We start from the raw sequence: 11,849 nt of genomic DNA on the forward strand, positions 1-11,849 counted from the left end.
GTTATTTTTAATTAAATAATTAATTAACGGTTACCGTGTTTTTTTTAAAGTGGAGCTGAATTGACCGTATTGGCTAAATTTCACACATTTTGGGGTCTAAAATTATCTTCATAGCAATTTTGGGTCTAAAATTACCTTCATAGCAATTTTGGGGTCTAAAATTATCTTCATAGCAATTTTAGGTTCTAAAAGGGCACTGTAAATGTCATAGATAAGAATAAGAGCAATAACCATGCACTTTGAAGGCATTTGCGGTCTGAAAACAGAACTCAACTGTCCCTTTAACAATTTTTGAAAGATGAACAAGTTTATCTTTATATAGTAGACTTGCGGGTGCACCATGTGAGAGAGAGGGAGGATTGAGGAGTCCTGAAAAGGACTCTTGATAATCTTTCTTGAGGGTGTGTAGTCCTGAAAAGGACTGTTGCTTTTCAGGACTACACACCCTCAAGAAAGATTACCGAGAGTCCTTTTCAGGACTCCTCAATCCTCCCTCTCTCTCTCACATGGTGCACCCGCAAGCCTACTGTATATCTACATCACCATGCAAGCCGATACTTACAAGCAGCATCTAAGTTTATCTTTGTCCAACTATAATGTTTAGTATACTCTTTTCAAACTGAGTATGGCTCTATGGGAGTATGATTGTGCTAGTCAATAATAATAATAGGCAATACACGTGTTGATCAAAATACCAACATTTGAATTGGCTTTTGAAATGCTTATATTCATTTGGCATGAAGGAATCAGTGAAATTCTATAATGAACTAATGGAACTCTAACATGTCTGCCATTGACAGATGCCAGAGAGTGACAATGAACTGCCAAGTCCTAACAGTGATAAATCTCCTTCAAGCGAGAGCTCACCAGAAAACATTGATATAGGATTGGGAGTCAACAGCATACACAGCTATGTAGCAGGTGAGGCTGGAGGGATCAACAAATGTACAATTAATTAATCCAGTTATTTATACTTTTTTGCAGTTTCCCTATTAACTGCAAAAAAGTATTCTAGTTTACTGATGGGGCTACTCCTCCAAGCTATATTGAATCAAATCAAATCAGATTATACTGAATTTTCGTTATGAGGTTTTATGAAGATTATCTGGATAAATATACATTTCAAGGAAAGGTGCCAGTTTACTTTTTAAGGAATGTTAGAAACTGAATGTAGATAATTGGATGTGTTCATGGTAAAGGCTAGCTGTGATTGTTTAGTTTTTAACAATCTTTGCTGCTTTTACGGATACAGAGGCACCAGTTTGTTTGTAACTATTATACCTTTCATCATTTCTCAAACTGTTGTATTTCTGGGATATTTCATTAGCAGTGTGTGATGATTGAACACAAGAACAGCATAGTATGATGACGGACAACATTTCCTCAAAATAATGTAGGTTTTACAAATAGGAAGAAAGAGTAGAAGAGAAACCACTTTTCCAGAATAGAGCCTATAAAGTTTTAGCAATCTACATGATAATTCAAAGAGCTTCAAAATATTATTGTTTTATCACATTGTCAATCACATTCTCTCTGTTGACTATTTGGTTCAGGAAACTTGCATTGGTCAGTGGGAGAAACACCATCCATGCAGCCACATGAGATCTTTAATCTGACCTCTGACATTGTCATCAAGCTCCATGGCAACCAAAATGGCCGCCTGGATCAGCTAGCCTTTGAAACCTTCCTGCCACTACAGATGATCCAGAACTATGTCAGAATTGTAAGTTGGAGCCACTTCAGAAATAACCATCCAACTCAATTCAAGTCAATGATAAGAGCTTAATACTATTATAAGAGGGAATGATATAAAGTGCTTTTCTGTTTTCTGTAAGAGTCTCATTTTAAGCAAAATGGTGCATCAGTTTAAACCCATGCTCAGTTAAATGTATAGAGAGAAATTGAGATCATCATGAATGTTCATTACTTTCATATTTAAAGATCTCCACCACCAATTACCTACAGTTCATTTGCTGTGATGCAATTACTCTTAGAGCCCTACACAAGTGCCAGTATTGTGTATGGCTGTTTATAGTATGAATATGATTCGCTCTTCAATCAATGAGGATCTCTATAGAACCTTCAATTTTACTTTTAAGCTTTCGAAGGGGTACAATGTTTTAAGATTTCTAGATACAGAAAGCATTTTCACTGAATTTTCTGCTTTGCTTTTATTTGTTTAGATTAAGCAGTACAAGAGTGTTCTGTTGTATGGATCATCCGGGTCTGGCAAGTCAAGACTAGCTGTTAAACTAGCTCAATACATTCAGGTATGGAAGTTATCTTTTTAAACTCATCAACTCATATCAACTCATAAACTTTATGTTGGTCTAACACTTAGTTATCAAATTAAATGAATGATGCACAGAATCGTTTTTACTTCACTGTAATACAACTTCTAACAAGGTTTTTAAATATTGTCCTATATTGTTACATAGTAGTAAATAAATCAATCTAATTTTATTAGAAAGTACCGTTGTAGTGATGAAGGTTGAATTTTTGAATATATTATTGTACATTTAAGGAAAGTAAACAGTATGTTGTGTAAGAAACCAAACCCTAGCACAATCAGAATGTTGTGAAAATGTTCCAGGCTTCCTAAATTTTAAAGAGATTACAGTTTTCTATTTTGATGTAATCTGTAAAAGTATAAATGAATGATTGGGTCATAATTTAATCTATTTAATTTCTTATTTTTTTCTTGATTGACAGGCTAAAAACAAGAATGACAGAGTGGAATCTGACATGACTTATGCGTCATTGAATTCAACATTTACTCATAAAGACCTGTGCAAGCTGCTACTGAGCAAAGGTACATGTACATGTATATTTATTATGCCTATTATGTATGCCTTTCAGCACTTTCAGAAACTGGAAGAAAAAAAAATGAGCGGGAAAAAATAAAATAATTGTGAGATATCATATCATATCATAGATGGTAACATTGGATAGCAAGAGTAAGCAAATGATGATATACCTTTGAAAAGAGTCAACTTTCTTTATATACTTGGAAAGCAAAGGATTGCATCTTATACATGAATTTAGTATTATTACCACATCAAGGTAATTCTGAAGAGGTTACTTTTAAACATCATGATATGAGTAAAAGGCTATGATTTCAGAAATTTGGGAATTATACCATATACTACATTACATTCCTCAAAAATCAAATGTTCTGATAAAAAGATGTGTAACCTTGACCATTACTCTGCACTGCTTTAAATCTTCCTGAATTTATCCCTCTATTATCTTCATTCTTCCAACAATACAGGATTCCTAGTCCAGTCTACAGCAGGCAAGCCCAACCCTTCCCACAACAAGTCAGTCCATATCCTGGTTCTAGACGGGTTAGACAAGGTGGGCGTGGCTGGTCTGTTTGCTGACCTGCTACCTCTGATAGAGAACAGATCGAATCAGATGACAGTCCGACTACAAGCCTTGTCTAACTCAGCAATGTTCTCACTACATGAAAACTCTATCATCATTGGGACAGTGGACGGAGTAGGGTAAGATTACTTGTTATTTTGTCTGTTGAATCAGTTACAAATATAAATAAGGACTGTTAAATTTCAAACTTAATCAACACAGACGCAACTTGCACTTCCCGAGATACTTTGTTGCTACAGATCCCATCTATCAAAACAAAAATAATGCTAGGTGATCAAGCATTCCTTAAAGAGCACCTAAACTCTGGAATAACTTACCATTAGAAGTCAGGAGATCACTAGCTGTGAATATCTTTAAAACAAAACTGAAAGCTCATCTTTCCAATTAACTGTAAAATCTACGCATATCAGGAGCTCTTGTAGCGCAGCAGAATACATACTTAATGTTGGATAGTTTCTGCGCTCTGTATATGCAATATATACAAGATTTTGAATCAATTACCGTCTTTTCTCTTTCATTCAACTTGAAAGTGAAATTGCCAGCACATCCGTTGGATCCGTGTAGACTGGATTTATGTACCATTCTGTAGCATCCTGCCATACCTTTTCAGGCGTCTGATCAATAAGAAGGATTTCTTCAGTTGATACAAATTAATGGATAGATGTTATAAACATTTAAGCCACGGTTTAGAACAATAAATTTGATATACTTTACCATAATTTTTTCTTAACCCAGACCTGGCACTGATCTAACCGTCCAGCAGCACTTCCGTTGGATCCGAGTTGACTGGGAGCAGGAACCATACCGTAGCATCCTGCCGCGGTACCTCTTCCGGCGTCTGATCCATGAGAAGGATGGCTGGATACCTTCCTCACCATCTGATGAGACCCTTAGGGTACTCACATGGATGAGTGGAATCTGGAAGCGACTCAACGAGGCCCTCACCAGGCTCTCCATGCCAGAGTTCAGTACAGGTCCCAAGCAGTTCTTTGCCTGCCCTATCAACGGCGATGCTATAGGATCGGTACTTAGGTATGAAGAATTCTTTAACCTGTTGGATATTTGATGTACACACTAGTTACAATCTTGTGCCTTAGTTATCAAGTATTCACCAAATAAAAGTAAGACAGTGGCAGTGTGACAAAAGAAAAAGTATCTTCCGTTATTATTTCAACTGGTTTCCTATTATTATTATTGAAAGTATATATTGGAAAACTAGATCCTTTCCTCTTTGCAATGCAATACTTATGTAGCATCCTGTAAAGAATAAATGTGAAGCATCAGTTAGAAGAAAATTTTATCTAGATGTTATGCAAGTTTCGTCATGGTCATTGAAATCAAATGAAATGCATCTCATTTACTGAAATGTACAGTATTAATTGATATCTGCTGTTTACATGATCATTGTTTAACAGAGATAGTGCTATCCTTCCTATTGTAATAATGTCTTAAGACCTAACTAGGGATTTGATAATATGCAAGCACTCATTATTCTTAGATCAGTGTTGACGATGACCTTAACTGATCCAATACTCTTGATTTGCTGTAGATGGTTGTGCCTCCTGTGGAACTACAGTCTGGCACCTCACATAGAAGATACCTTCCATCATAACGGACCTAGAGCATCGTCTACTCACATACAGCAACAGAACATGGCTGCTAGCACTGCCCTCTATGTCCTGCTTCATAAAGCTTTCTTACCAGGATGCCCTCTCAGTGATGAAGGTACGTCCAAAACAATATTTGTTTCTTGGGAATGTTGCCTTTTACTAAGTCATATACAATGATTTTGTTAGAATGGCCAGCAGTCTGTCCTATGGAATGATCCCTTTGTGCAAATATCAAATTGTATGAGTTTCGTTTATTACACTCACACAATCACAGAAAAGATTACAGTAAGCGATAATATATTTTATTGGGAAAACATATGCATATCAAATAAATTTGTTAAGCATTGTGGTTAGAACTGTGTGAAATACTTGCATTGCTATGAATGTGATGCTTGTCTAAAATATCTATTTTACGATCAAACTTCAAATTTTCTACGAAGATGTTATTGAACAAATCATTGTGTCATCAGTCAAATGTAACTTAATTTCATATAACTGATACCTGTTTTGATAAAGTGGTTTCGAGGAATTTCTATCTTCTTCAGATTACTTTGAAGATAGCTTGTCATGATTTGATGTTTGACCCCAAGTGTAAATGGATGACTATTTCTCAGGTTTCTAAACATATTTTGTATGTATCGTATATCCATTCATTATAGCAATGACTTACATCTGTTATTCTGTAGAGATTACAGTGGGAGGGGAAGAGAGAAAAAAAAAAAAAAAATCACTTGTTGAATTTGACCTTTGACCCCATGCAGAAGCGGATGACTATTTCTCTGGTTTCCGAGGCATCAGCGCTCCCGCTGTAGATGTAGTTGTTGAGAAGTCTAGCAGTGGTGGTAAGAAGCCCAGGAGGAGTAAGAGCTTAGATCGGAGCAAGACCAGCAATAAAGCAGCAGCACTACTAGCAAGAAACCAGGCCCATATGGACCTCATAAGCTCAGGTAGGTAGGATGTCATTAAAACCGACAAAAAAGTAGTGTTGGTAGATGTTGGAAGTTGGTGTCTCGGATGTTAGTTTCATGTCCAATTTCTGCTTGTTTCATCTTTATTTACAAAAATACAATTTTTTTATGATGTACCCCCAAAAAATGAAGTGGTAGAAAATGGTTTTTTCTCTGGATGTACAATTCTAAAAATTTGAATTTGAATTTCCTACAGTGGCTAAAATCGTTTAGAGCGATTTATATACCTCACTTAAGAAATCCAGTCATCTGATTGGTCGAAATTGGAGTCGTGATTTCAGCCATTCCCATAAAAAAATGAAAAATGCCAAAACCGTTTAATAGTCCAAGAGTAAAATCCCTCAAAATTCTTGTTTACCGGAAAAGAAAAAAAAGTTATGCTGCGATACCCATTGGTTTACGTGTTAAAATGTTCTTTGAGCGAGCGCGGACACCATACAGTATTTTTTTGTCTGCGATTCCCAACTAATCGAAAATTTCAGTCATTTTTCCGGCAAAGATAAACAAACAGTTTCTCAGATTTTCTGTGATGGTTTAACCAATCTTTACTCAATAAAAGAATAAGGTAAGAATTCTTTGTAGATTTTTGTTTGAATTCGGCATATAAAAGACATATCGACTGCTTTAATATTCCAGGTCTGGCTGTTTTTATATGCTCTCGGGAACCGCGCAGATTCTGCCATGAACCCTCGGCGTGCCGCCCACCCAGGCGCACCTCAGGGTAATGGCAGAATCTGCACGGTTCCCGAGAGCATATAAAAACAGCCAGGCCTCTCAAAGCAGTCGATATCTCTATAATATTGTAGTCCTTCTCTACAATTTTCTATCCATTCATTACTAAACTTTAACAAATAAAATTTGGCCACAGGCGTATTTGCACTCTTCTGCATGGCACAGGGTGATATGTTAACGAGTGTCCTTATTTCATCTCTCACATCAATGAATATGATTTATCTGTTTATTCCTATCCACAGATTCTCAGAGGAATGGACGTTCAATGATTCCACGCCGTGTGTCCCCTAAACCTCTCAAGACTGTTACTAAACAGAACTCTCTACCCATCGGCTCACCGAGGTAGGTTGAAGTAATGATATTGTAATGAAAATAATGAAAGGTTGTTCAAATATGCTGGGGTTTTCCAGCTTATTTTGGTGTGTTTTTTTGTGTGTGTGTTCTGAATGATGATGAAAAAAGTAGCTGCACACAAGAGTGGTCATATTCTTAATCGCATATCTGTGTAATATAAGATACAACAATGTGAAGTGCAGTATGCTTAAATATGCTTTATAAAAAATGAAACACCTGCGGTAAACTGGCATGATTTATCCCGGCACATGTAAACAAGCCTTAAAAGTTGGATTGTAAAGTGTTTTTCTTGAGGATGCAAAGTGTTGAATACCGTTATCCCCGGCCCCCCCACTCAGTGTTATTTAGGGTACGCATATGCTTGTTCCCTCTTTTTGAAAGCACCCCCTATCTGAGGACTGCCAACGTTTCCGAAACCCCCTATCGCGGCCTTTTCGCGGGCGTTTCCTGCCTTGGAGACCCCCCTAAATCATGAAAAATGCTCAATGTACCCCCCTTTATTTAAATCTTGTACTAAAAAGTCCATAGTCCAGTGACTTGATATGCACCAGACTACAACACCATTTTATGAGTGAAATGAACTTCTGTCAAGTTATCATTCATTATTCTCTAAGAAGAGATAGATGGAATAAAAATGACTTAGTATGTTATGCTTTTACGGTGTGAAATGCTTACTTGGAATCTTGTCTGGTTAATATGCAAAATCAGCACCCTTGCATATAACTAAATATATTTGATTTTAGTCTATTTGTAGCCTCCCCCAGTCAAATAGATGCTGTGTGGTTGCTGTGTAGATTATGTCAATAGCAGTTTCATGCCTTTATTCTGTATCTTTCTTTTTGATTTCACAGTAAACCACAGGAGACTGGTAGTGTCATTACACACCAAAGGAGTCAAAGCATACCTACATCACCAGCTGATGAACCTAACCTCCTGGAATCACTCCTCAGTAACCATGCCAACCCCTCACTCTCAGAGATTGAACAACTCATAGAGCTTCAGAAGACTCTCTTTGGCAATGGAGGAGGAGGAGGAGAGGGAGGAGGAGACAGAGGAAAGAACAAAGGACTTAAATCCAGTCAGCAGACGACTGCTGGTGAGGGGCAAGGGGGTGTGGTCGGAGGTCAAAGGTTACTTAGAAGGGCCAGCGATGGAGGGCCTGTATCAACTGGACTGGCGAGAACAAGGACGAAAGACGAGGGCGGAGTGTGGAGTGTATGGGAAGAAACCGTCTGAAGCAACACAGTATGTCTATATCTTCGACAGGCGTTTGCTCTGATATCTATTATGACTACTGTGAGGATGACACTTAAAGAGGATAAATTACATTAAAGTTCCAGCCAATGATTCATGATCTGATACCCGAATTTACAAATAAAGGATTTACATGTCTGAAATTGAAAGACCGGTGGTATGCTTCCATCGTGGACTAGTAGTTATACGGCACAGCAGCCAGACAAAATATGTATTAAACACATTTCTGGCAATCGAGTTAGCCACATATGGAGTACCAGTATTTCACTTCTTCCTGCTTGAATACCATATGAAGAATAATTATGCAAATAGGAACCAACCCACCAGTGCGAGACATAATTATGTAACAGAGGTGGAGAAAGAGAAAACCTGAGTTTGGATTTAGTATTGAGAGTTTTCTGATTAATTTTGCGATTACAATGTATATGATATTTTTCCAGATCACATTAAATGAATCAGTCAAATTCATCATCTGCATTTCATTTTAGTGCTTGTATCAATAAAACCTGATTTTAGAACTGACTTCTAATCAGTAATTCTACTTATTCAAACAGATTGAAATACTTAAATTTTTGACAAATCATGGTGAAATAATTTCAAGAACCTCAATTTTCTGTGGTAAACTTTTCTTAAAATTGCCAACAAGTATCCTCAAACCAGAGGAAACGGCCACCATAATTCTTCACAAGTACTTAAAACAATATTAACTGAAATCACTAAATACTGCCAAGCGTACATCAAAGCTAAAAGATTTGAAAAATTCCTGCTTTTCACTAAACATAATTGAACCGTATAGAGACACAGTTATGAGGAAGCTTTATATGCATGACTTTGACTTTAATAGTAGTGGAGTATTCATCTCCATTTGATCTAGTTAGGGTAGACCAAGAGGATGTAGGTTGTCTGTCCATTAGTTCAGTGCTAGGAATACTTGTCCAGCTGATATTTAAAACGAATACTGTCTGGCTTAAAGAGACAAGCTTATCATGAAGAGTAATATACTTTTGTTTCAATCAAAGTAATGTACAGTCAAGCCTGTCTATATTGTGGCCACCCAAGGGAAACAGAGAAAATGGTCACTGTAGACAGGTTCTACCACACATATTTCTTTCTTGAGGGAGACATACTACATGGCCACTATAGGTAGGTGGCCTTTATGGAAAGGTGGCCACCAGGACAGGTTTGGCTGCATCTTTTCTACCTACCCATTAATTGAGTGATGTTTTTTCATACAATCTACTGCCTCATTGGTAGTTTTTTATGAGAAGAAGTCTTTGTTTATGTGTAAATGTGGTAGCAGACTTTGCTTTGAAAAATATACCATCCATGGATCACAAACAACATTTCATTTTATGATTTTCTATTTCTAGTTTTCAACTTCATTTGAAAACCCCAGTCATTTAATTTTCTTTGTGTCATACCTACTAGACATTATGAGCTGTATAATGATGATTGTGTTTTACTCAAGAGAGTGCCTTTAACACAGTCAGATAAATTCATACCGTTGCAAGTTTTATGCCACCGATTCTTTGTAAAGCGTGCCTACTACCCGTCATTGTGTATGTGTATCCATATTCTATGTTTTTTTGTGGTAGAAAATTGTTTTTCACCCTTTAATGATGTAGGTACCCTTTTGAGGTTCTGTAATGAGTCAATTGTCTATGTCAAAAGTCTATTTCTGGAGGATAATGCAGTGGACTTGCCTGATTGTTCATAGGTAGGTTTATAGAGTAAACGATACCCATGTAAATTAGTATTATGAAACAAACTCTATCTTTGAATGATATTATAATTCATTATTGAATAAAACATAGCATTTTATTTATACATGTACGAAATATTGATCGCATAAAGGCTGTATTTTCCTGATTTTTTATAATGCTTATTTTAAGATTGTACGACATAACGAATGAGATATTTTGAGCCATCTTTCTCTGGTGATACTGTAAATAGAATATTGTGTGAAAAGAAGAAAAGCATTTAATTTATAACCAAATGAGAAAAGTGTGAAGAGATTTGATGTAAAGTAAGATCTGTATAATGTATATTGTGTATAGACAACCAATTTGCAACATGTAAATAGTACAAAAATGTTTTAAAGCATGCAAGCTGGGCACTGGTTTCTTTCTTTCTTTATCTAAGAGAGAGACGATTTTAATTTGTGAGAGTAGTTATTGATTTTGCCACCTTTTAAAGAATCTTTTACCTGTGCCAATTTTTGGTTGAATTTATTTTTTAGCAGTAGGATCATGGAAAATTGTATTACCAATGAATTTTTTAGTCCATATTTTTGACTGCACCTAACAACTAATAATATTTGACTCTTATAGTATACAATCAGAATTTTCAAATTTGTGTATGTGTATTTATATTCTCATACTTAATGATCCTTTTTGTAATCCTATAAGCATAATGACATGACATATTTTACCCTCTGAATGAATTTAGCTGTATTTCGATTTTACATTTCTACATTGATAATTTTACTATTTAATTATGAATTGTTGGCTACTTAAAATGTGTATTATGCTATTGAAAACGAAACTTCAAGAATCACTTATCAAATGTATTCATTTTTATATGATTTATTCCGAGAGGTTTGTTGTTCGATTCTCCTTCACTGGATCTTGTCAATGAGATTCTATTGTATCTTTTCTTTTTTTGATAATGAAATGATTTTAAAATCTTTTCAACATATATGATGACTTACAGTGGATGACAGGAATAACTGTTATAATGATGTATTCAAATGGATAGTTTTGTGTAGGTAATACTTATATATTTTGACTCTCATCTCTGTGTTTGCCGACATCAGTTTGAGTATTTTCCAACAAGCAATCTCCAAGTTTATTACATCTTTGAAATTGAATGTAATGGTGAAGCAGTATGCGTTTATGAAAGGTGATACACACTGTTATGCATTTTAAAGGGATGGAAACCCTATGTTATCTCCCGTTTAAGACAAAAATTGTAATATGCATGTATGTTCGGGAATACAGCATCCATTATCTCAATCATGGGTACACACTTGGTTAAAATAGGATATTCTTCATACATCTGAATGGAATAAAACCAAAATAAAAAATTTCTTCAAATGGCTCTGGAAGTTATGAGGAGATAAACAAATGATGGTCACCTTTCTGGCCTGACAAATTTATTTCCCTTTTAGAAATCATGATTGGGGATAGAACATATCTATTAATTGGAAGTTCAACCATTTCATCATATTTGTTCAGATAAAGATAGAAAGGCCGTTTTCAAATATTCCTTGTATTCATCATGATCTACTTAAAATTTGTATTCAGAAAGTGTGTCATTTTAATTTGTTTATGTAGAAACAAAAGTGTTTATGGAAGGAAAACAAAACAATTTTTTGTTCTTAAATGAGACCCATTCATGCTGTGATGTCCAGTCATTTTGATCATGCATGCATGGAAAGAATAGACATAGAACAATGTTGGTTGTTGAAATACTTAACACTGAATTATTATCGCCAGGAGTTTTAACTATGTATTTCAAAATGATGTTGACAATCATTTTTAAG

At 35.7% G+C, this 11,849-nt stretch overlaps 1 protein-coding gene across 2 annotated transcripts in view; it reads left to right on the forward strand.

Moving 5' to 3' along the window:
• The window catches only part of LOC579914 (cortactin-binding protein 2), an 81,252-nt gene extending 71,934 nt beyond the window's left edge, over positions 1–9,318 (forward strand). The window contains exons 13-22 of one of the 2 annotated variants that reach the window (XM_030972840.1): positions 801–921; positions 1,554–1,723; positions 2,184–2,270; positions 2,713–2,812; positions 3,272–3,506; positions 4,123–4,419; positions 4,937–5,112; positions 5,759–5,944; positions 6,940–7,039; positions 7,903–9,317. In XM_030972840.1, the coding sequence (XP_030828700.1) occupies positions 801–921; positions 1,554–1,723; positions 2,184–2,270; positions 2,713–2,812; positions 3,272–3,506; positions 4,123–4,419; positions 4,937–5,112; positions 5,759–5,944; positions 6,940–7,039; positions 7,903–8,287 (1,857 nt within the window). In that variant the 3' untranslated portion in view covers positions 8,288–9,317. Of the gene's footprint in view, positions 1–800; positions 922–1,553; positions 1,724–2,183; positions 2,271–2,712; positions 2,813–3,271; positions 3,507–4,122; positions 4,420–4,936; positions 5,113–5,758; positions 5,945–6,939; positions 7,040–7,902 lie in introns of both variants that reach the window. The other variant, XM_011662630.2, reaches the window with a different exon arrangement.
• Positions 9,319–11,849: the final 2,531 nt, after the last annotated feature.

The sequence above is a fragment of the Strongylocentrotus purpuratus genome, unplaced genomic scaffold (assembly GCF_000002235.5).
Source record: "Strongylocentrotus purpuratus isolate Spur 01 unplaced genomic scaffold, Spur_5.0 spur5_scaffold_6, whole genome shotgun sequence".
Lineage (NCBI taxonomy): Eukaryota > Metazoa > Echinodermata > Echinoidea > Camarodonta > Strongylocentrotidae > Strongylocentrotus > Strongylocentrotus purpuratus.